The sequence below is a fragment of the Nicotiana tomentosiformis genome, chromosome 2 (assembly GCF_000390325.3).
Source record: "Nicotiana tomentosiformis chromosome 2, ASM39032v3, whole genome shotgun sequence".
In the NCBI taxonomy this organism is placed as follows: Eukaryota; Viridiplantae; Streptophyta; class Magnoliopsida; order Solanales; family Solanaceae; genus Nicotiana; species Nicotiana tomentosiformis.
Window position 1 is genome coordinate 109,771,248 of NC_090813.1, and position 26,650 is coordinate 109,797,897.

Genomic DNA, 26,650 nt, shown 5'->3' on the forward strand with positions numbered 1-26,650 from the left:
TTTCAACTTACTCACTTCCTTTTTGTATTTTTCTTTTTGTTCTTTCTTTTTCTTGCCTTTTCTTCTCTTCATATCTTTTCTCTTTTGTGCCTTGATACCTTTTTCAAACTCCTCGTCTCTCCCCCAAACTTACGTTTTTAGCCAATTATTTCACAAGAGTGTTAAGGAAAGCTCGGGTGCCAAGATATGGTCACGACAAAATGGGTAAAGGCTTGTAACATGGTTATCAAATGAGAAAGGTTTTAGTCTCAAATGGGTTGACTAGGGATAATAACATTGGTGATCCATGAAAATTTTTAAACGGGACAAGGAGAGCCTACAATCATTTCTCAAGCCAAGCAAAACTTAAAATTTCACCTAGAAACACATTCGGGGCAAGTTTTAGACCATTCACACGGGTACTTGAACTTGCAACAACAACATCTTATCCCTCACGCAGCTGGATTGTTAAAAAGAATAGAGTTGAGGGCCCACAATCACCATATTCAAGATTGAAAATCACTATGGTTTGACGAAACCACTCGATGATTGCCTAAGTCAACACAAGAGTCAAAAGGTCACTAACTAGAGCTATTTCTTTCCAAACACCTTATTTTAACCATAAGTACGTAGTTAAGTATGTTGGTACCAAGTGAAGCATGTTTGACTCTTCGACCATGACTCAATTAGGGCTTTTTATTCATTATTACTATTATTATTACCTAACTACCAAAAACAGACTCAATCCCTTAAGAAGGTCGTTCCATCATTGGGATGAGTCACCCGGTTCACACAAAAAAAATCACGTTTGGGGGAATCACCTTCTATTAAAGCAAAAAGAAGCTACTAATTCAAAAAGCAAATCTAAAAGAAGCTACTAAGTCAAAAATAAAACAAACATAAAGATAAAGAAGCTATAAAAGAAAAAAATTATTGAAAGTTAGACGAATATACATAATGAGGGAATAGAGAGAATATATACATAATGAGAAAGAAGAAGAAAATAGTAATAAGTTAATTAAAGGCCAAATATGTAATAGTTATCAAAATACAGAATCAGAATCATCAAAATATCAAAGAAACTCCATCCCCCCCCCCCCCCCAATAAAAATAAGCTTTTTCCCCAATGCTTAATAGGATAAGAGTATAAGAAGTGTGAGAGTGAAGAAAACTCCCTATGACTCTGTGGCCATCTCTGTGTCCCCAGTAATGGCACCGACCTCAGTCTCCAATTGGATCTCATCATGCTCAAGTACAGGAGTAGCTGGGTTGGTGAACATCTGACGGACTACCTCAGTAGTGTCAGCAACAAGGTCTGGATCCTCAGAATGGCTAGCTGCTGCAGTAGGCTCTGTGGGATTTGGGCGTGGGTGGTGCGGGTCTATCAACATGTCAAATGGAATATCTCCGACTGCTGCAAGCTTGGTGAGCTGTCACTGAAGCTTATCCATTGATTTCTTCGAAGCATGTGACTTCCTTATCTTCTTTACTTCTTTGGCCAATTCATCAATCACAGACCCATGTTGTACCAAAGTGGCCATGATAGTGTTCTGGTTGTCCAGGATCTTCTTCAAAGTTTCTTCGACTGTGGGAGGAATCTGGGGTGCCGATATAGATGACTGTGCTGCAATATGATCGGATATGTAAGACAGCTTTGCAGTAGTTGTCTGCATCCAGTTATTGAGGCTTGCCAAAGTCTGGGAAACTCGCAGCGCAGATAGTGGGGCAGAAGGCATGGGCATCGGCTTCAAAGCCAAGGAGGGAGGAACTGCGGCTGAAGGTGGAGGCATGGCAGCTGCAATGGCAGAAGGATCTACTGAGGTGGAGGGCATATCTACTGACTCTGCAGCTAACACCGAAGGCTCATCAGACTAGCCTACGGTGGTAGTCGGCTGACCCTTTCTCTTCGGGTTCTTCGGATCTATCAGAGAATACCAAGAGAAGCGCTTCTTTGCCCGAACCTTCGTGTCAAAATCCCTGGGCTCTACCCGTACATATGTAAGGTACACAGTGAGGGTGTTGGGATACGGGCAAGACGTATCAGCCTGCCTGGTGACCACTGATATATTGGCCGACATCACGGCACCCACATTGATCAGGTACCCGGCCATAATAGATGCGACTAGAACAGCCCATGGAATAGGTAAGTTTGTCTCGTTCTCGCACGTGTCTAGTTTGCTGCATACGAAGGTCTTCCATCCCTTTGCCTCGAAATTTAGGGTGTTCCGCTAAATAGGAACCCTTGCAGTGATCCATGGTGGTGGTGGACTCGAGGCCGCAAGAATCTCTGCTAGCCATGGGCGAGCTGCATCACCCATCGCCAGCTTCTCCAAGTACTGCACTGGCTCCACGTCCTCAAACCCCAAGTAGGAGTTCAGTGTGTACTCTTGAACCGCACGTTCAGGTTTCTCACTTTTGTTACTTTGGTCTCTTTCTTTATGTGTGCCACATTGGCATAGAATTCCCGGACCAAATACTCATTGGCATCAACCACAGTCTGGGTGAAACACATCCACCCCTTCCTCTCCCAGAACTGTCTCAACACGGATGGATTATACTTGTACATGTTAAGATCTTTAAGTTGGAATTGTCGCTCAAGAGTGAGCGATCTCACCGGTCACCACTCACGAAAGCTGGTGAAGGCAGCGAGAATCACAAAATGGTCCTCCCAGAACTCTTTCTTCTTCGACCTCTCAAGGCCAGCAACTATAGTATCACCCCCTCGACCATCGTCCAAAATATCATCAACGGAGGCTGCTGGTGCCTCAGGGGCAGGTGTAGAAGAAGGCTCTGAAACCTGACTGGCACTCTCCGACCCCTCGGAAGTGCTATGTGAGGAGGAAGGCTCGTCCCAAGTTGATACCTTCCCTATGGATGTTGTGGTTGTGATTGGACTGCAGGCTGCTTTTGTACTGAGTCATCCTCTGATGCTTCCCGAGATGGGGCATACAAACTAGATTCGGAGGGCTCTGGCTTTCTTCCTCGGCCTATTATAGCTTTCTTGGTGATTATCTTCTGGAGGGCGAGGGGTAAAGTGCCTTTGGCTCGGCCTCTGGAAGGTTCACCCCTCCCATTTGAAGTGTTACCGCGGCCACGAGATCTAACCATTTTCTGTAACAAGCAATAGCAGAAGTCAATTGTAATTATATTGCACACATACAACATATCACAGTGTAGAACATGAGTGCAGGATGGGGAAGTGCGGTCTGCGCATTTACAAGTGCAGCCGCAAATTGGGTTGTGCGGAACGCACAATTTAGACTTGCAGCCGCAGAGATAACACTGCGGTCCGCACAATTTTGAGTGCGACCGCATAATAGAAGTGCAGTCCGCACATTTCTCATTGCAGCCGCACATTTCTCATCGCGTCTGCACATTTCTCATTGCGGCCGCACATTAGATTTTCCAAAAGTGCCAACCCTCTGATTACAGAGATTTGCCTGATCTGCGGCCGCAACACTTTTCTGCAGCTGCGGTGGAATTTCTGCGGTCCGCACAATTTCAAGTGCGGTCGCAGAATCTTACTTGACCAAGGACCCTAGATCTCAACTCTGCGGATCGCACAATTACTTGTGCGGCCGTAGATTTTAAAATCAACTCGATCAGACCTCTAGGGTTTTCAAGTTTTTGCACAGTTTCAACATGGTATTAACAATTACGCATGCAAATCAAGTTACCCAGTCCCCATAAAGCAATTAGTAGTTGACCTAAAACAGATTAACCCCCACATGGTAGTAAAATTGAAATCTATTGACAAATGACCTAAAACTATCTAACAAATTATAAATTTAACTAAAAAGTGAAAAATTCTATGAGAAATTAAACATACCATATATGAAGGAGTGCAACTAAGTGATCACAGATATGTATGGAGTATGGCAGATGATTAAACAGATGATTTCCAAGTTTTAGAATTTAGAGTGCTCAGAGAGGGAAAAACTTATACAGTAGCCCAAGGCTACTATTTATACATAGACACAGACTTGGGGAATCAAAGGAGGAGTGCAGCCGCAGAATTCCTTCAGCGGTCCGCACTCTGCTACCTGAAGGCTCAATAGCCTTGTTGATCTGCGGTCCGCACAATTTATGGTGCCACCGCAGATTTTGGCTGTGGATAGCATAATTCGATGTGCGGCCGCAGAATAGCCAATTCTCTGACAAACCAAACTTCAGAGAGTTTGCATATTCCCTTCTCAATTTGTGCGGACCGCACAAGAATTGTGCAGCCGCACTTGCCTTCTGCTGTACCATTCAAAATTATGCGGTCCGCACTTTTCCACACTTGTTCTTGCAATACACTTCAAATCCAGTTAGCACAAAATAACACCTATCTACAAAAGAAGAAAAGAAAAAGAAAAAGAAGATATGGGTTGCCTCCCAAGAAGCGCCTGATTTAACATCGCGACACGACGCATATTACCATCACTTCAAATGAATAACTGCCAACACGTGGCCATCATCAGTTTGTCCCAAATAATGCTTCACCCGGTGACCATTGACTCGGAATACCTCATTATTTTTGTTCTTCAAGTCCAATGCGCCAAAAGGTGTCACACCCATAATTTCAAAGGGACCACTACATTTGGATTTCAGCTTTCCGGGAAACATCTTCAATCGTGAGTTAAACAACAAAGCAAGATCGCCCACCTTGAACTCCTTGTTTCGGATGTATTTTTCATGAAGGTACTTCATTCTCTCTTTGTACAAGGATGAACTTGCATATGCATGGTACCAGAACTCGTTCAATTCATTCAAATATGCAACCCGCAAGTTGGCGGCTGCATCCCAATCAAGATTCAACTTCTTTAAAGCCCACATGGCTTTATGCTCAAGTTCCACCGAAAGATGACAAGCTTTGAAAAACACCAACCGATATGGAGACATCCTGATAGGAGTTTTGAAAGCAGTTCGATAAGCCCATAATGCATTATCAAGCTTCTTTGACCAATCCGTACGGTTAGTATTCACTATTTTGGACAAGATACTCTTTATCTCTTGGTTGGAGACTTCCACTTGACCGCTAGCTTGAGGATGATAGGGATTTGTAACTTTATGAGTGACACCATACTTACTAAGCAAAGTGTCAAACGCCTTGTTGCAAAAATGCAACCCCCCATCGCTTATGATAGCTCGCGGAGTGCCAAATCTTGTGAAAATACTCTTCTTCAAGAATGACACCACACTCCTCGCTTCATTGTTGGGTAGAGCAATGGCCTCAACCCATTTAGACACATAATCAACTGTGACCAAGATGTAGGTGTTTCCACAAGAACTCACAAAAGGACCCATGAAGTCAATACCCACACGTCAAAGATATCGATCTCCAAAATGGTAGTGAGAGGCATTTCATTCTTCTTAGAGACTCCATCGGCCCGTTGGCATTCATAACATCTTTTCACTATATTACTTGCATCTTTGTAGAGAGTGGGCCAATAGAAACCACAACTTAGCACTTTAGTTGCCGTTCTTGCTCCGCCATCGTGACCACCATAAGGTGAAGAATGGCAAGCCTCAAGAATAACATGTTGCTCTTCATCCAGTACACATCGTCTAGTTACCCCATCCGTGCAAATCCGGAAGAGTCAATAATAATCTTGACAATCCCGTTTGAGCTTTTTCCTTTTATTTGAAGAGAACTCATCCGGGATAATTCCACATACAATGAAGTTTGCTAGATCAGCGAATCATGGCACCTCCTTCAGTGAAATGGCCAAGAGGTGCTCATCGGGGAAGGAGTCATTGATTTCAAGTCCATCATGCGGCCTTCCCTCTTCCTCCAAATGAGACAAGTGGTCCGCCACTTGATTTTCACTCCCTTTTCGATCTTAAATGTCAATATCAAACTCTTGTAACAATAGCACCCATATCATCAACCGAGCTTTTGAATCTTTCTTGCTCATAAGATAGCGAAGTGACACATGATCCGTATGAACAATAACCTTTGCACCCATCAAGTATGGGTGGAACTTCTCAATTGCAAACACAATGGCAATGAGCTCTTTTTCAGTAACGGTGTAATTTACTTGGGCATCATTCATGGTCTTACAAGCATAGTAGACCGGATGAAAAATCTTGTTCATATGTTGCCCAAATATTCTCCAACCGCTACATCACTAACATCGCACATGAGCTTTAAAGGAATATTTCAATTTGGAGCGGTGATAATGGTTGTTGTTATCAACTTGAACTTTAGCAATTCAAAGGCTCTCATGCAATCATCATTGAAGTGAAACTTAGCATATTTCTCTAAAAACTTGCACAAGGGGTTTACCACTTTGGAAAAATCCTTTATGAAGCGTCGGTAGAACCCTGCGTGACCCAAGAAACTTCTCACGCCTTTCACTGATGTTGGAGGTGGAAGTTTAGAAATCACCTCTATCTTTGCCTTGTCAACCTCAATGACCTTCTTTGAAATTTTGTGGTCAAGGACAATGCCCTCCTCGACCATGAAATGGCATTTCTCCCAATTCAATACCAAGTTCGTTTCTTCACACCTTGCCAATACTTTATCCAGAATTTCCAAGCAATCATCAAAGGAATCCCCGACTACCGAAAAGTCATCCATGAAGACTTCAAGGTTGTCCTTGACCATATCCATAAAGATCGCCATCATACACCGTTGAAAAGTTGTTGTTGCATTGCATAAGCCAAATGGCATCCGCTTAAAAGCGAAAGTGCCATAGGGACAAGTGAAAGTTGTTTTCTCTTGATCTTCCGGGGCAATAAGGATTTGGTTGTACCCCGAATATCCATCTAGAAAGCAATAGAAAGCACGGCCGGCCAAACTATCAAGCATTTGGTCAAGAAAAGGGAGTGGGAAATGGTCTTTTCTTGTCACTTTGTTTAGCTTCCGATAGTCCATACACACTCTCCACCCGGTCACCGTTCTTGTTGGAATCAACTCATTCTTATCATTGGTGACCATAGTTATACCCCCCTTCTTAGGGACACATTGCACCGGAGAAGTCCACGAACTGTCAGAAATGGGTAGACCACCCCGGCATCTAACCTCTTGATGATCTCTTTTTTGACCACGTCTTGCATGGCTTCATTGAGTCTCCTTTGATGTTCTATGGAGGGTTTGGCATCTTCATCCAAGTTAATCTTGTGCATGCAAAATGCGGTACTTATTTCCCGAATATCCGCCAAAGTCCACCCAATAGCGTTCTTCCTCTTGTGGAGCACCGCCAATGTAGATTCAACCTGCATGTTAGTCAAACAAGAGGAAAGAATAACCGGTATAATAGAACAAGGGCCAAGGAATTCATACTTGAGATGTGGAGGCAATGGCTTCAACTCCAAGATAGGAGGCTCTTCAATTGAAGGCTTTGTAGGAGGGGTTTTCCTATTCTCAATATCCAAGAAAGGTTTCGGGGGTGCATAGTATTACGACCCCATTTCTTGCAAAGAATTAACACATTTCATGAATCCATCCATCTCGTCATCATCAAAATTTAGCAAGACGGCCTCTAACATGTCACCCACATTAATTGTGTTATTTGTATCATCAATAATCATATCGGTCACCAAGTCCACAAACTAACACACTTCATTGCTATTCGGTTTCCTCATAGATTTGCACACGTGGAACACTACCTTTTCATCACCTACCCGGAAAGTGAGTTCACCATTTCCACATCAACAAGAGTCTGTCCCATAGCAAGGAAAGGTATACCAAGAATAATCGGGACCTCATAGTCCACTTCACAATAAAGAATAACAAAACTCGCTGGGAGAATGAACTTGTCAACTCGAACCAATACATCCTCAATCACCCACAACGGTCTCTTCATTGTACGATCGGCCATTTGTAATCTCATAGATGTGGGTCTTGGTTGCCCAATTCCCAATGTCTTGAAAACCGAATAGGGCATCAAATTGATACTCGTCCCAAGATAACAAAGAGCTTTTGCAAACTCGAAACTTCCAATGGTACAAGGAATTATGAAAGCACCAGGATCTTTCAGCTTAGGAGCCGTCGAATGCACAATTGCACTCACTTGGTGAGTGAAATTGATAGTTTCAAAATTCATCGACCGCTTCTTCGTCACCATGTCCTTCATAAACTTTGCATATTCGGGCATTTCCTCCAAAGCTTTAACTAATGGCACATTTATCGAGAGACTCTTCATTATATCAATGAACTTTTTGAATTGATTCTCGCCATTTTTCTTGGCAAGCCTTTGAGGATAGGGAGGAGGTGGCTTAGGCAATGGTGCCTTAGCTTTTTGCACTACCGGTTCCGGTATGTCAATCACATAATCCTTAGATAGTTTCAATTCCTCTTGAGTCTCGTCCACCGTGTCATCAATATCAATCTGCACTTCATCGTTAGCTTGCTCAATATTGTTCGGGATCTCCTCTTGTTTTACCACTAGCTTATCATCCACAAATTGCCTTTAACTTGAGGTAAGTGCATTCCCACCTCTTTCACTTCTTATTGTAACGGCCATGGCGTGCCCCGTATTGTTCCCACCCTTCGGGTTCACCACCGTATCACATGGTAGTGCCCCCTTAGGACGAGAATTTAAAGCTTGAAAGATTTGGCCCATTTGCACTTCTAGATTGCGGATCGATATGTTGTGTGAAGAATGTTGGGCATCAGAACCGGCATTCTTCTCCATCATTTCTTTGAACATGTTCTCAATATGGCCCATTTTGTTGTTGGACGAACTAGCACCATGGGAAGGATAAGGTGGTGGGTTGCTCGGTTGTTAATACATCAGGGGCCTTTGAAAACCCGACCCCTGATTTCCTTGATTGTTGTTCCACCCACCTTGGTTGTTGCCTCCCTAATTTCCTTGATTATTATTGTTATGCCAATTCCCTTGGTTATTGCTTCCACTCCAATTACCTTGATTGTTGTTATTCCAATTGCCTTAATTGTTATTATTCCAATTGCCTTGGTTATTTGAGGGTCTCCATTGTTGTTGACTAGGGCCTTGGACGTTGTTTCTTTGCCCTTGAAAATTGTTCACATATTGTACCTCTTCCTCTTGGTCATCAAAAGAACCATCTTGATCAAATCCATTATCATCTTGTACAAAATTGTCCACTCTTTATTGCACCTGTGGATTTCTTGTTATTCTCTTGTTCACCATCATATTGACTCCCTCCATTGCATTGACTTGCCTAGGGTTTTGCACTTGTTGAAGTTGAGCACTTGCCAATTGGTTCATGGTAGTTGTTAACTCGGCTATGGCTTGTCCATGCTCATGCAATTATTTGTGAAGAAGAATCACATTTGGATCACCTTGAGGAACATTGGCTCTAGATTGCCACACCGATGAAGTATCTGCCATCTCATCCAAAATATCACACGCCTACGCATAGGGCGTAGTCATGAAGTTCCCACCGGTAAATTGGTTCACTACACATTAGTTGGTGGTATTGATCCCCTGATAGAAAGTTTGTTGAATCATGTTCTCTGTCATATCATTGTTGGGGCACTCTTTCACCATTATTCTTTACCTTTCCCATATCTCGTGCAGTGATTCATTAGGCTCTTGCTTGAATGCTAGAATTTCATCCCAAAGATTAGCCATGTGCCAGGGAGAGAAATACTTTGAAATAAATTTCTCCGCTAGTTCATCCTAATTATGAATGGAATGATTTGGCAAACATTCCAACCAATCTAAAGCTTTTCCCCGTAGATAGAAAGGAAAAAGACTTAGCCTCAAAGCATCCTCGGAGACATTTGTTTGTTTACTCCCCCAACACGTATCAACGAACCCCTTCAAATGTTTATATGCATTTTGACCTGGTACACCGGAAAAGAACCCTCATTGCTCGAGCAAAGTAAGCATCGTTGGTTATTTGGAAGTTTACCACCCTAATACGGGGAGAGACTATAGCACTTGCATACCCTTCATTCGGCAACACCCGATGTGGAGTCGTTCGTGGTAGAGGTGGGGGTGGAGCGGGTACATTATCTTGAGGCAGTCGGCCTCGTCTATTGGCTTGAGATTCAAGAGGGACCTCATCCATTTGATCATCCTCAACATCCACATCCCCCATGGCTATGTTTCCGAGCTCGTTGTTTGCCATGATTGCACCTACAATATTCACACGTTAGTGATAAGTGAGAACTTTGACTACTTATTAGCGCCCTTTAGTTTTCATTTTAGTCCAAAAGTGTCTAATTGTATTCCCAAAAACTGATAAAATATGCTTACCTGCGGGAGTATTAGAAAATGAGCCACTATGATGAAATCCAACTCAAGGAGGAGTGATATGAACAAGGACAAAAATCAGGCATAAAAGCTCAAGTGCAGACCGCAGATTTCTATCTGCGACCGCAGAATGTGAAGGAAAATCAATAGAGCCCCAGTGTAGCGGATCGCACAATTATTGTGCGTCCGCAGAAGCTACGTAAGAGCCTAAGTTCGAAGAGTTTCATTTCAAGCTCAAGAAGAAATGCGGACAGCACAATAATTGTACGGCTGCAGAAACAGCTATGCGACCGCACTCAGGAAACGTGTGGTCCGCAGAAGAGCCCAGTGCGGCCATACCCAGAATTGTGCGGACCGCAGAACATGAGAGATGCGGCCACAGAATCAACTCCTGTCAAGATCTGAAGAGAAGTGTGGAACGCACATATAATTGTGCGGCCACAGAACCTCCGAAAAGGCAGTTTTGTCCGAAAAGTTTAGCTTTGTATAAATAGACTACTTTCACGAAATTACGTCAAGTTTTGAATATTGAAAGCCCTGTAGCCGTTTTTCTTTACCCCTTTAGGAAACCTTAGCTTACTTTGGTGATTTAACTTTGGATTTTTATCTTCTAATCTTGCAATATGAGTTTTATCATCTTTTCTTCTCTATTTTCCTCTATACCCATTATGAGTAGCTAGATTTTTAGCTAGAGTTGTGACCCAACACTAGTGTGTGAACCTAATGGGTGTTTGATTTATGGCTTGTTTATAGTTGGGTGTTTATTATTTAGCCTTGTTCTTGCCTTTAAATGTAGAATTAATGGTTGCAAACATTAGTTTATGCCTATTTGACTTGGTCTCTACTTGAGAAAGAGAGACTTAGTCTAGGAAAACTTGGCTAACAAGAATTTGGGATAAAATCAAGAGATTGATAGTCCCAATTAAAGGGTTGAACCTAGAGATAGTAAAATCCGACTTGAGCATTTTATAAACTGTTTTGTTCAATACCCATTTGGATTTGAGAAAGCCAAATTGGGCAAAATCACTCTTTTACCGAGAGGTATTGAGTGGGTATTTGAGTGTTGATTGCTATAATACACCCTGACCAACAAAACAAACTTTAAAGTTTACAACCCGTTAGGCAAACACCTAGTGAAGGTCATACCCCTAGGACTTTTTATATATTTAAAAACCATCCAAAAATAATATTCTCTAGTTTTATATCTTTAGAATTGTAATCCTTAATGTAATTTTAGAAGTAAAAACAAAATCATATTTGTGTAAGTGTAACCAAGATACTTCACGTGCTTTATCCAAATATATACCACTAATACCATCTCAGCTCCCTGTGGATTCGATCTTGACATCTTGTTGGATATTATTATTGCAATAGACAATTTCCAAACCCCAAATAGAGGTGTGACTTGAACGATATCAATTTTTGGCATCGTTGTCGGGGAGTATAAAAACAGATTTAGCTATATATTTGGTTTTGTGTGTGAATTGTCTTCTTTTCTTTCCGTGTTACTAATCTTTTTGGTGAAACAATTATAGGTGAAATAATGGCTCTCATAAATAATGATCCTCTCGAAAACATGCCTTTGGGGGATGTGGACGTGGAAGATGACCAACTTGAAGAGGTTATTCTTGAACCTCAAGCAAATAGATGAGGTCTGACGCCTCAAGACAACATTCCTGTTCCAACCCCAAATCCACGAAGAGCAGCTCCACATCGGGTATTGCCGAATGAAGGGTATGCAAGTGTCACAGTCCCGCCCCGCATTAGGGCGGGCAACTTTCAAATCACAAATGTTATGCTCACATTGCTAGACTAACAGGGATTCTTCACCGGGGTTCCGAATCAAAATGCGTACAAACACTTGAAAGGGTTTGGGAAAACTTGGTGGGGGAGTAAACAGACAAACGTCTCCGAGGATGCTTTAAGGTTGAGGCTATTTCCTTTCTCTCTATGTGGGAAAGCCTTGGATTGGTTAGAAAGGTTGCCAAACCATTTCATATATATATGGGATGAACTGGCGGAGAAATTTATTTCCAAGTTCTTTTCTCCCAGGCATATGGCTACTCTTAGAGACGAGATTCTAGCATTCAAATAAGAACCCAATGAGCCTTTGCATGAGATATGGGAGAGGTACCGAACTATGGTGAAAGAGTGCCCAAACAATAACATGACGGAGACTATGATTCAACAAACTTTCTATAGGGGAATCAATACTACCAATCAATGTGTGGTCAATCAACTTGTCGGTGGCACTTGTATTAACACATTCCATGAATCCATCCATCTCGTCATCATCAAAATTTAGCAAGACGGCCTCCAACATGTCACCCACATTAATTGTTGCATTTGTATCATCAATAATCACATCGGTCACCAAGTTCACGAACTAACACACTTCATTGCTATTCGCTTTCCTTATAGATTTGCACACGTGGAACACTACCTTTTCATCACCCACCCGGAAAGTGAGTTCACCGGCTTCCATATCAACAAGAGCATTCCCCGTAGCAAGGATAGATCTACCAAGAATAATCGGGACCTCATAGTCCACTTCACAATCAAGAATAACAAAATTTGCCGGGAGAATGAACTTGTCAACTCGAACCAATACATCCTCAATCACCCACAATGGTCTCTTCATTGTACGATCGGCCATTTGTAATCTCATAGATGTGGGTCTTGGTTGCCCAATTCCCAATGTCTTGAAAACCGAATAGGGCATCAAATTGATACTTGCCCCAAGATCACAAAGAGCTTTTGCAAACTCGGCACTTCCAATGGTACAAGGAATTGTGAAAGCACCGGGATCTTCTAACTTAGGAGCCGTCGAATACATAATTGCACTCACTTGGTGAGTGACTTTGATATTTTCAAAATTCATCGACCGCTTCTTCGTCACCAAGTCCTTCATAAATTTTGCATATCCGGGCATTTCCTCCAAAGCTTCAACTAATGGCACATTTATCGAAAGACTCTTCATCATATCAATGAACTTTTTGAATTGATTCTCGCCATTTTTCTTGGCAAGCCTTTGAGGATAGGGAGGAGGTGGCTTAGGCAATGGTGCCTTAGCTTTTTTCACTACCGGTTTCGGTATGTCAATCACATGATCCCTAGACGGGTTCACTTCCTCTTGAGTCTCGTCCACCGTGTCATCAATAACAATCTGAACTTCATCGTTAGCTTGCTCAACATTGTTCGGGATCTCCTCTTCTTCTACCACTAGCTCATCATCCACAATTTGCCTTTGACTTGAGGTAAGTGCATTCCCACCTCTTCCACTTCTTATAGTAACAGCCATGGCATGCCCCGTATTGTTCCCACCCTTCGGGTTCACCACCGTATCACTTGGTAGTTCCCACTTAGGACGAAAATTTAAAGCTTGAGTGATTTGACCCATTTGCACTTCTAGATTTCGGATCGATGTGTTGTGTGAAGCATGTTGGCCATCGAAATCGGCATTCTTCTCCATCATTTGTTTGAACATGTTTTCAATACGGCCCATTTCGTTGTTGGACAAACTAGCACCATGGGAAGGATAAGGAACCCCCAATTTCCTTGATTGTTGTTCTACCCGCCTTGGTTGTTGCCTCCTCAATTGCCTTGGTTATTATTGTTATGCCAATTCCCTTGGTTATTTCTTCCACTCCAATTTCCTCTATTGTTGTTATTCCAATTGCCTTGGTAATTTGAAGGTCTCCATTGTTGTTGACTAGGGCCTTGGACGTTGTTTCTTTGCCCTTGAAAATTGTTCACATATTGTACATCTTCCTCTTGGTCATTAAAAGAACCGTCTTGATCAAATCCATTAAAAACTTGCACAAAATTGTCCACTCTTTATTGCACTTGTGGATTTCTTATTCTTCTCTTGTTCACCATCATATTGAGTTCCTCCATTGCATTGACCTGCCTTAGGATTTACACTTGTTGAAGTTGAGCATTTGCCAATTGGTTCACGGTGGTTGTTAAATTGGCTATGGCTTGTCCATGGTCATGTAATTCTTTGTGAAGGAGAATCACATTTGGATCACCTTGAGGAACATTGGCTCTAGATTGCCAGGCCGATGAAGTATCCGCCATCTCATCCAAAATATCACACGCCTCCGCATAGGGCGTAGTCATGAAGTTCTAACCGACAAGTTGGTTCACTACATATTAGTTGGTGGTATTGATCCCCCGATAGAAAGTTTGTTAAATCATGCTCTCCGTCATATCATTGTTGGGGAACTCTTTCACCATTGTTCTATACTTTTCCCATATCTCGTGCAGTGGTTCATTAGGCTCTTGCTTGAATAATAAAATTTCATCCTGAAAAATATCCATGTGCCCGGGAGAGGAGTACTTTGAAATAGATTTCTCCGCCAGTTCATCCCAATTATGAATGGAATGATTTGGCAAGCATTCCAACCAATCTAAAGCTTTTCCCCGTAGAGAGAAGGGAAAAAACCTTAGCCTCAAAGCATCCTCGGAGACATTTGTTTGTTTGCTCCCCCAACACGTATCTACGAACCCCTTCAAAGGTTTATATGCATTTTGACTCGGTGCACCGGTGAAGAACCCCCGTTGCTCGAGCAAAGTGAGCATCACGTTGGTTATTTGGAAATTGCCTACACTAATTCGGGGAGGGGCTATAGCACTTGCATACCCTTCATTCGGAAACACCCGGTGTGGAGCCGCTCGTGGTAGAGGTGGGGGTGGAGCGGGTACATTGTCTTGAGGTGGTCGGCCTCGTCAATTGGCTTGAGGTTCAAGAGGGACCTCATCCATTAGATCATCCTCAACATCCACATCCCCCACGGCTATGGTTCCGAGCTTGTTGTTTGCCATGATTGCACCTACAATACTAACACGTTAGTGATAAGTGAGAATTTCGACTACTTATTAGCGCCTTTTAGCTTTTATTTTATTCCAAAAGTGTCTAATTGTATTCTAGAAAACTGATGAAATATGCTTACCTGCAGGAGTATTGGAAAATGAGCCACTACGATGAAATCCAACTCAAGGAGGAGTGATCTGAACAAGGACAAAAATCAGGCACAGAAGCTCAAGTGCGGACCACAGATTTCTATCTGCGGCCGCAGAATGTGAAGGAAAATCAATAGAGCCCAGTGCAAAGTGCGGACCACACAATAATTGTGCGGCCATAGAAACAGCTATGCGACCGCACTCAGGAAATGTGCGGTCCGCAGAAGAGCCCAGTGCGGCTGCACCCAGAATTGTGCGAACCACAGAACATGAGAGATGCTGCCGCAATCCAGAATTGTGCGGCCGCAGAATCAACTCCTATCAAGATCTGAAGAGAAGTGTGGATCACACATATAATTGTGCGGCTGCATAACCTCCGAAAGGGCAATTTTTTTCAAAAATTTTAGCTTTGTATAAATAGATTACTTTCACGAAATTAGGTCAAGTTTTGAATATTGAAAGTCCTGTAGCCGTTTTTCTTTACCCCTTTAGGGAAATTTAGCTTACTTTGGTGATTTAACATTGGATTTTTATCTTTTAATCTTGCAATATGAGTTTTATCATCTTTTCTTCTCTATTTTCCTCTATACCTATTATGAGTAGCTAGATTTGTAGCAATTGTTGTGACCAAACCTTAGTGTGTGAACCTAATGGGTGTTTGATTTATGGCTTGTTTATAGTTGGGTGTTTATTATTTAGCCTTGTTCTTGCCTTTAATTGTAGAATTAATGGTTGTAAATATTAGTTTATGCCTATTTGACTTGGTCTCTACTTGAGAAAGAGAGACTTAGTCTAGGAAAACTTGGCTAGCAAGAATTTGGGATAAAATGAAGAGACTGATAGTCCCAATTAAAGGGTTGAACCTAGAGATAGTAAAACTCGACTTGAGCATTTTATCAACTGTTTTGTTCAATACCCATTTGGACTTGAGAAAGCCAAATTGGACAAAATCACTCTCTTACCGAGAGGTATTGAGTGGGTATTTGAGTGTTTATTGCTATATTCTCTAGTTTTATATCTTTAGAATTGTAATCTTTAACGTAATTTTAAAAGTAAAAACAAAATCATATTTATGGAAGTGCAAACAAGATACTTCACGTGCTTTATCCAAATATATACCACTAATCCCATCTCAGCTCCCTGTGGATTCGATCTCGACTCCTTGTTGGGTATTATTATTGCAATAGACCGTTTCACAACCCCGAATAGAGGTGTGACTTGGATGATATCAATTTTTGGCGCCGTTGTCGGGGAGCATAAAAACGGATTTAGCTATATATTTGGTTTTGTGTGTGAATTGTCTTCTTTTCCTTCCGTGTTACTCATATTTTTGGTGAAAAAATTGTAGGTGAAACAATGGCTCTCAACAACAATGATCCTCTCGAAAACATGCCTTGGGGGATGTGGACGTGGAAGATGACCAACTTGAAGAGGTTCCTCTTGAACCTCAAGCAAATAGACGAAACCGGCCGCCTCAAGACAACGTTCCCGTTCGACCCCCAAATCCACCAAGAGCGGCTCCACACTGGGTGTTGTCGAATGAAGGGTATGAAAGTGCCATAGTCCCGCCCCGCATTAAGGCGGTTAACTTTCAAATCACAAATGTTATGCTCACATTGCTAGAGCAACGGGGATTCTTCACTGGGGCTCCGAATCAAAATGTGTACAAACACTTGAAAGGGTTTGGGGAAACTTGCTGGTGGAGTAAACAGACAAATGTCTCCGAGGATGCTTTAAGGTTGAGGCTATTTCCTTTCTCTCTACGGGGGAAAGCCTTGGATTGGTTAGAAAGGTTGCCAAACCATTCCATCCATATATGGGATGAATTGGCGGAGAAATTTATTTCCAAGTTCTTTTCTCCCGGGCATATGGCTACTTTTAGAGACGAGATTCTAGCATTCAAACAAGAACCCAATGAGACTTTGCATGAGATATGGGAGAGGTACTGAACTATGGTGAAAGAGTGCCCAAACAATGACATGACGGAGGCTATGATTCAACAAACTTTCTATAGGGGGATCAATACTACCAATCAATACATGGTCAATCAACTTGCTGGTGGAAATTTCATGACAACGCCATATGCGGAAGCTTGTGAGATCTTAGATGAAATGGCGGATACTTCATCGGCATGGCAAAATAGAGCAAATGTTCCTCAAGGTGATCCAAACGTGATTCACCTACATAAAGAATTGCATGATTATGGGCAAGCAATTGCCGAGTTGACCACCAAAATGAATCAATTAGCCAAGGCTCAACTTCAATAAGGGCAAGGTCCTAAGCAAGTAAATGCAATAGAGGGAGTTAATATGATGGTAAACAGGAGAAGGCAAAAGGGTCCTCAAGTACAAAACCGTGTGAAACATTATGTGCAAGAAGATAGTGGGTTTGATCAAGATGAATCTTACAATGACCAAGAGGAGGAAGTACAATATGTGAACAACTTCCAAGGGCAAAGAAACAACTCTCAAGGTCCGAATCAACAACAATCGCGACCTCATGGTAATCAAGGGAATTGGAACAATCAAAAAAACCAAGGGAATTGGAACAATCAAGGAAATTGGAATGGTCAAAATAACCAAGGCAATTGGAGTGGCAATAGTCAACGATATTGGGGAGGCAATAACTAAGGGGGATGGAATAATAACCAAGGAAATCGGGGGTCAAGCTTTCAAAGGGCCCCAATGTATGAACAACCGAACAACCCACCTCCTTATCCTTCCCATAGTCCAAGCTCTTCCAACAATGAGATGGGACGAATCTAGAGCATGTTCAAACAAATGATGGAGAAGAATGCCAGCTTTGATGCCTAACTAGCCTCTCACACTACTTCAATTCGCAATTTGGAAGTTCAATTGGGGCAAATCTCGCACGCTTTAAACACTCATCCTAAAGGGGCACTACAAAGTGACACGGTGGTGAACCCAAAAGGTGGGAACAACACGGGATATGCCATGGCCGTGAATACAAGGAGTGGTACAATAAGATGAGATCCCGAACAATATGGTGCAAGCAAATGATGAAGTAAGAATTGATATTGATGACAATGTGGAGGAGACTCAAGAAGAAGTGAACCTGTCTAGGTAGCACATTGTTGACATACCGGAACTGGTAGTGCCAAAGGCTAAGGCACCAATCCCAAGTCCTCCTCCTCCATATCCTCAAAGGCTTGCCAAGCAAAATGGAAAAAATCAATTCAAAAAGTTGATTGACATGATGAAGAGTTTATCTACTAATGTTCCATTGGTTAAAGCTTTGGATCAAATACCCGGTTATGCAAAGTTCATGAAGGACTTGGTGACAAAGAAGAGATCGATGAATTGTGAAACTATAAAGATGACTCATCAAGTGAGTGCAATTGTACATTCAATGGCTCCTAAATTAGAAGATCCTGACGCTTTCACAATCCCTTGTACCATTAGAAGTGACGACTTTGCTAAACCTCTTTGTGATCTTGGGAAAAGTATCAATTTGATGCCCTATTCAGTTTTCAAGACTTTGGGAATTGGGCAACCAAGACCCACATCTATGAGATTACAAATGGCGAATGTACCATAAAGAGACCGTTGGGTATAATTGATGATGTGTTGGTTCGTGTTGATAAATTCATTCTCCCGGCGGATTTTGTTATTCTTGATTGTTAAGTGGACTATGAGGTGCCGATTATTCTGGGTAGACCTTCCCTTGCTACGAGGAAGGCTCTTGTTGATGTGGAAGCCAGTGAACTGACTTTCCGGGTGGGTGATGAAAAGGTGGTTTTCTACGTGTGCAAATCTATGAGGCAACCGAATAGCAATGAAGTGTGTTCGTTTGTGGACTTGGTGACCAATATGATTATTGATGATACTAGTGCCACGATGAATGTTGATGTTTGCTTAACCTTGATGATAACAAGACGGATGGCTATGTGGAATGTGTGAACTCATTGCAAGGAATGGGGTCGTACACTTATGAACCCCGCAAATTGTCCTTGGATCTTGAAAATCGGAAGACTCCTCCAACAAAGCCCTTAATCGAGGATCCTCCCACTTTGGAGTTAAAGCCATTTCCTCTGCATCTCAAGTATGAATTCCTTGGCCCTTGTTCTACTTTACCGGTTATTCTTTCCTCTTGTTTGACTAACGTGCAAGTAGACTCCATATTGGTGGTGCTATAAAAGAGGAAGAAAGCTATTGGATGGACATTGGAGGATATTTGGGGAATAAGCCCTACATTTTGCATGAACAAGATTAATTTGGAGGAAGATTCCAAACCCTCCATTGAATATCAAAGGAGGCTAAATGAAGCAATGCAAGAGGTGGTCAAAAAGGAGATCATCAAGTGGTTAGATGCAGAGGTTGTTTACCCTATTTCCGATAGTTCGTGGACCTCTCCGGTGCAATGGGTCCCAAAGAAATGGGGCATGAAAGTGGTTACCAATGACCAGAATGCGTTAATTCCTACAAGAACGATGACTGGGTGGAGTGTGTGTATGGACTATCGCAAGCTCAACAAAGTCACAAGGAAGGATCATTTCCCACTTCCCTTCCTATATCAAATGCTTGATAGGTTAGCCGACCGTGCTTTCTATTGTTTCCTTGATGGGTATTCCGGCTATAATCAAATTCTTATTGCTCCGGAGGATCAAGAGAAGACTACTTTCACATGTCCTTATGGTACTTTTGCATTCTCGCAGATGCCATTTGGGTTATGCAATGCACCGGTGACTTTTCAAAAGTGTATGATGGCTATCTTCACAGACATGGTGGAGGATTCCCTTGAAGTCTTCATGGATGACTTTTCGGTGGTCGGGAATTCTTTTGATGAATGATTGAAAATTTTGGATAAGGTCTTGGCAAGATGTGAAGAGATGAAATTGGTGTTGAATTGGGAGAAATATCATTTCATGGTTAAGGAAGGAATTATCCTTGGCCACAAAATTTCAAATAATGGCGTTGAGGTCGACAAGGTGAAAATAGAGGTGATTTCTAAACTTTCACCTCCAACATCTTTGAAGGGAGTGAGGAGTTTCTTGGGTCATGCGGGGTTCTACCGGCGTTTCATCAAGGATTTTTCCAAAGTGGTGAACCCCTTGTGTAAGCTTTTGGAGAAAGATGTTAAATTCCATTTCAATGAGGATTACATGGAGGAATTTGAATTGCTCAAGTTCAAATTGACAACTACTCCTATTATCACCGCCCCGAATTAGAGCTTGCCTTTTGAGCTCATGTGTGACGCTAGTGATGTGGCGTTCGGAGCATTTTTGGGGCAACGTGTCAACAAGATCTATCATCCAGTCTACTATGCTAGCAAGACCATGAATGATGCCCAAGTCAATTACATTGTGACCAAAAAAGGGCTCCTTGCTATTATTTTTGCTATGGAGAAGTTCCGCCCGTACTTGATGGGTACAAAGGTGATTGTCCACACGGATCATGTGGCACTTCAGTACCTTATGAGCAAGAAAGATTTAAATGATCGGTTAATGAGATGGGTGCTTTTATTGCAAGAGTTCGATTTAGAAATCCAAGATCGCAAAGGCAGTGAAAACCAAGTGGCGGATCACTTGTCTCGCTTGGAGGAGGAGGGAAGGCCACATGACGGCCTTAAAATCAATGACTCCTTCCCCGACAAGCAACTTCTAGCCATTTCAATGACCGAGATACCATGGTTCGCTGATTTAGCAAATTATCTTGTGAGTGGTATTGTACCGGATAATTTCTCTTCAAATCAAAGGAAGAAGCTCAAACGGGATTGCCTAGACTATTATTAGGATGAACCATACCTCTTCCGAATTTGTACCGATGGCGTGATTAGAAGATGTGTGCCGGAGGAGAAACAAGTTGAAATTCATGGGTCTTGCCATTCTTCACCCTACGGTGGTCACCATGGGGGAGCAAGAACAGTGGCCAAAGTGTTAAGTTGTGGATTTTATTGGCCTACTCTCTACAAGGATGCAAGTGGGGTGGTCACCATGGGGGAGCAAGAACAGTGGCCAAAGTGTTAAGTTGTGGATTTTATTGGCCTACTCTCTACAAGGATGCAAGTGGTCTAGTCAAGCGTTGGGATGAATGTCAAAGGGCTAGAGGGATATCAAAGAAAAATGAGATGCCCCTCACCACGATCTTGGAAATTGATATTTTTGATGTATGGGGTATTAATTTCATGTGACCGTTTGTAAGCTCTTGTGGGAACACCTACATTTTGGTAGCTGTGGATTATGTGTCAAAATAGGTTGAGGCCGTTGCTCTACCCAACAACGAAGCTAGAAGTGTGGTGGCATTTTTGAAAAAGAACATCTTCACAAGGCTTGGTACTCCGCGGGCCATTATAAGCAATGGGGGTCGCATTTTTGCAACAAAGCTTTTGATACCTTGCTTAACAAGTATGGCATCGCTCACAAAGTCACGACCCCCTATTACCCTCAAGCTAGCGGACAAGTGAAAGTCATCATCCGGGAGATCAAGAGTATTTTGTCAAAAACAATGAATGCCAACCGAAAGGATTGGTCAAAGAAACTTGATGATGCTTTATGGGCTTATAGGACAGCTTATAAAACATCAATTGGGATGTCTCCATACCAATTAGTGTTTGGGAAAGCTTGTCACCTTCCGGTGGAACTTGAGCACAAGGCCATGTGGGTTTTGAAGAAGCTAAATCTTGAGTGGGATGTCGCCTCCAACTTAAGGGTGGCACAATTGAATGAGCTAGATGAATTTCGGTACCATGCATATACAAGTTCATCCTTTTACAAGCAGAAGATGAAGTACCTCCATGATAAGTACATTCGGAACAAGGAGTTTAAAGAAGGTGATCTTGTGTTATTATTCAATTCTCGGTTACGGATATTTTCGGGAAAGTTAAAGTCTAAATGGAGTGGCCCGTTTGAAGTTGTGAGTGTGACACCCTTTGGTGCATTAGACTTGAAGAATAAAAATGATGAAGTATTTAGAGTCAATGGTCACCGGGTGAAGCACTATCTGGGAAAAGTTAGTGATGGCCATGTAGTGACAGTGATTCATTTCAAGTGATTGATGGTAGTCTGCATCGTGCCGCGACGTTAAATCAGGCGCTTCTTGGGAGGCAACCCATGTTTCATTTTCTTTTCCTTTTTCTTCTTCTTTAGTTAGGTCTTATTTTGTGCTAACTGGTTTTGAAGTGTGTTGCAGGAATGAGTGTGCTTTGCAGGAACTGTGCTCAGGAAAAGTGGCTAAGTGTGAAAAAAGTAGGGACCACACAATTTTGAAGGCCACATCAGAAAGGGATCTGTGGCTGCACAATTCTTTTTGCGGCCGCACAACTGAAGATCGGAAATTGAAAACTCTCTGAAGTTGTGCATGTCAGAGAAATGGGCAAAGTGCGGCCGCACAAGGAAATATGCGGTCCGCACCAAAATCTACTTCCGCACTCAAAAATATGCGGACGCACTCAGCTCTTTAACTTTTTCCCTAACTAGTCAAGTATAAATAGTATCCTTCCCACTACTGTTGAGACTTTACGAACTCTGAACAATTAACACAAAGGCAAACACAGTGCACTCAACTGATTCATGCATCTAACACTAATTTCATCATCTTTGATTCTTCCTTAGCATCACTACATTACTGGTATGTTCAATTCATCTTTAAATTTTTTGATTTTCTTAATTTTGTTCATAATTAGTTTAGTTATTTTTTAGGCCTAATGTCAAATTCATCATCATGTGAGCTTAAATTTGTGTGGTTAATTTCCTATTTGCTATTTGAGGATGGGTAAAATGTGTATCATAACTAAATTACTACTACCAAGTCTAAATTAAGCGTGAATTAGAAACCTTAAGAATCTGCCCGATAAATTTTTGAATTATGCGGCCGCACAAGGAATTGTGCGGTCTGCAAATCAGTAGGCTAGGGCATTTAGTGTAGAATGATTATGCGGACCGCACTTGAAATTATGCGGTCCACAAAAATTCAACCGCGACCGCAGAAAAATGTGTACGTCCGCAGATCAAGCAAGTCTCTGTCTTCATAGAGTTGTCATTTTTGAAGTTTTAATGTGCGATCGCACTCAAGATTGTGCGGACCGCACTTCAATTGTGCGAACCGCACTTCAATTGTGCGGTCGCACTTAAAATTGTGTGGATCGCAGAACCATCAGTACAGCCGCACTTCTAAAATTGTGCGGTTCGTACTAGCCCATTTACGGCCGCACCCAAAAATATGCGGACCGCACTTCCCCCAACCTGTATACTGTTTGTTTACAATTGTCTGATACTTTAGATTTGAACTATAACTGATTCTTGCTGCTATGTATTACAGACAATGGTTAGATCACAAGGACGAGGTTATACATCAAAGGGGAGGGGTGAACCCTCCCGAGGCCGAGGCAGTAGTACCCTACCACTCTCCGTGCAAAAAGTGTTATCTAAAAGGCAACTGCAGGGCAAGGTAGGATTGTAGAGCCCTCTGAGTGAAGTTCATATGCCCCGTCTAGGGAAGCATTGGAGGGCGACTCAGTGCAAAGGGAGCCTGCTGTGCAATCATAACCACAGCTGCCCCAGGGCAAATACCGACTGAGAGATGAGCCTACCTCTTTTGAGAGTACTTCTGAGGGGTCGGAATGGAATAGTCAGGCTTCAGAGCCCTCATCTACTCAAGCCCCTGCCGCACCAGTCATAGTTGATGATGATGATGATATTTCGGATGACGGTTGGGGGGGTGATACCAGAGATGCAGGCCTGGAGAGGTCAAAGAAGAAGGAAGTCTGGGAAGATAGGTTTGTGAGCCTGACTGCATTCAACAGGTTCAGAGAGTAGTGTCCGCAGAGATCGCTCACACTTGAGCATCAGTTTCTTTTGAAAGACTTGGATAGGTACAATCCAAATGTGGCAAAACAGTTTCGGGAGAGAAAAGGGTGGAAATGGTTCACGCAAAGCATAGTGGATGCCAAGGAGCACTTAGTCCAGGAGTTCTACACCAATGTGGCGCATATCAAGAAGGGGACTAAGGTGAGGAACTTGAAAGTATGATTTGATCAGAGCACCCTGAACACTTATTTGGGGCTCGAGGATATGGAGTCGGTGCAGTATTTAGAGAAGTTCGTAATGGGTGATGCAGCTCGCCCTTGGCAAGCTGAGATACTAGCAGCTCCACGACCACCACCATCATGGATCATAGCAGGGGTTCCCATTCAGTGAAACACCCTCAACTTTGAAGCAAAAGGGTGGCAAACATTTGTGTGCAGTCGCATAGACCCAAGCCGGAATGAAAACAATCTCCAATCCCTCGAGCAGTCCTAGTTGCTTCCATCATGGCCGGGTACCCAATCAATGTGGGTGCCATCATGTCGGCCAACATGTCTCTGGTTGTTAGGCAGGGTGAAATCTCTTATCCATATCCCAACACTATCACGGAGTATCTCACGGATGCGGGGGTGGAGCCCAAGAGCTTTGATACAAAGGTTAGGGCTAAGCAGCCCTTCTCCTGGTACTCTCTGAAGGACCCAAGGAACCCGAAGAACAAGGGTAAGTCGACTACTACTGTAAGCCAGTCTGATGAGTCGTCGGTGGTAGTTGTAAATTCAGCTGCCATGCCTTCCACAGCAGCCGGGCCTTCCACCGATACAGCTGTCATACCTCCACCTCCATCTTCAGGGCCATCAGTGTCAGTGCCTTCCTCCTCTACTTATCCACTATCTGTGTTGCGAGTCTCCTAGACACTGGAGAGTCTCAACAACTGGATGCAGACAGCTACTGCAAAGCTGTCTGACCTATCCAGTGCTGTTGCAACTCAGACTTCTACCCCAGCACCCCAGATTCCTCCGTCAGTGGAGGAAACTTTCAAGAAAATATTGGAGAATCAGAAGACCATCATGGACACCTTGGTGGCACATGGGAGAGCAATTGAGGAGCTTGGTATATAAGTGAAGAAGATGAGGAAATCTCAGGCTTCGAGGAAATCAGTTGACAAATTGAGACGAGAGGTGACCAAGATAGCAGTCGTTGGAGATCTTCCATTTGACTTACTGATGGAGATAGATCCATCAGTACCAGCAAACCCAGCAGCACCATCAGTACCAATGGCACCAGCTGGCCAGTCCAAAGAGCCAAACCTCGATGTCCACACGGCTGAGGCGGTGCTACAGATGCTCGCCAACCCAGCTACTCGCCGAGCAGAGGATGATGAGATCCAGTTGGAGGAGCCTGAGAGAGGTGATATTGCTATGGACACTGAGACCACATAGGGAATCCTCTCTACTCTTTCCCTTCCTTGTTTTTATTTTGTTAAGCATTGAGGACAATGCTTATTTTTATTCAGGGGATGGAGCCAGACCTCGATGTCCACACGGCTGAGGCGGTGCTACAGATGTTCACCAACCCAGCTACTCGCCGAGCAGAGGATGATGAGATCCAGTTGGAGGAGCCTGAGAGAGGTGATGCTGCTATGGACACTTAGACCACATAGGGAGTCCTCTCTACTCTTTCCCTTTCCCAGTTTGTATATTCATTTATGCTTTCAGCAATTTACTTCATACCTTTTTTATTTTGTTTTCTCAGTTGTCAATGTTTAGTCTAATAGCTTCTTATTTACTTTAATAGCTTCTTTTTAATTTAGTAGTTTCTTTTCATGTTTAAGTGATCAATAAGCCTTTGGTTTTCTTAATGCCATGGTTCTTTCCAAAGGTGGTTTTTGTGTGAACCGGGTGACTCTTCCCAACGATGGATGGCATGACAACCTTCTTAAGAGATTGAGTCTGTTTTTGATGTTTAGGTAAAAACAGTAGTAATAATGAATAAGAGGACCTAATTGAGTCGAACTAGAAGAGTCAAGTATGTTTCACTTGGTACCAATACACTTAACTACATGCTTATGATTAAAAATAAGTTCTTGGAAAGAAATAGCTCTAGTTAGTGACCTTTTGACTCTTGTGTTGACTTAAGCAATTATCGAATGGTTTAGTTGAACCATTAGTGATTTTCAATCTCGAATAGGGTTGTTGTGGTCCCTTGACTCTATCCTCTTGAACAATCCAGTTGTGTGAGAGGTGAGATGTTTTGTTGCAAGTCCAAGTACCCGTGCGAATGGTCTAGAACTTGCCCCGAAAGTGTTTCTAGGCGAAATTCTAAGTTTTGCGTGGCTTGAGAAATGATTGTAGGCTCTTCTTGACCCGTTTTGCAATTTTCCATGACCCACCAATGTTGTTATCCCTAGTCAACCCTTTTGAGCCTAAAACCTTTTTCATTTGATAACCATGTTACAAGCCTTTACCCGTTTTGTAGTGATCCTCTCTTGGCACCCGAACTTTCCTTAACACTCTTGAGAAAAAATTGGCTAAAACATAAGTTTGGGGGAGAGACGAGAAATTTGAAAGTGGTATCAAGGTACAAAAAGATAAAAGAAATGAAGAAAAGGAAAAGCAAAGAAAAAGAAAGAAAGATGCAAAAAGAAAGTGAATAAGTTGAAGAGTTGAAAGGATTCAAAAAAAAGCAAAAATGCAAAGCATGGAGAAAACAAAGAAGGAGAAAACGAATATCATGACCAAGAAAGAGTGATGTTAAGTCTCTCTAGTTCCCATAA

General features: G+C 42.5%; 1 protein-coding gene across 1 annotated transcript; it reads left to right on the forward strand.

Moving 5' to 3' along the window:
• The first annotated feature begins 18,485 nt into the window (after positions 1–18,485).
• Positions 18,486–19,036, forward strand: LOC138905383 (uncharacterized). The gene is made up of 2 exons (XM_070193903.1): positions 18,486–18,579; positions 18,762–19,036. The coding sequence occupies exons 1-2, from the start codon at positions 18,486–18,488 to the stop codon at positions 19,034–19,036; spliced, it is 369 nt and encodes a 122-aa protein (XP_070050004.1).
• Positions 19,037–26,650: the final 7,614 nt, after the last annotated feature.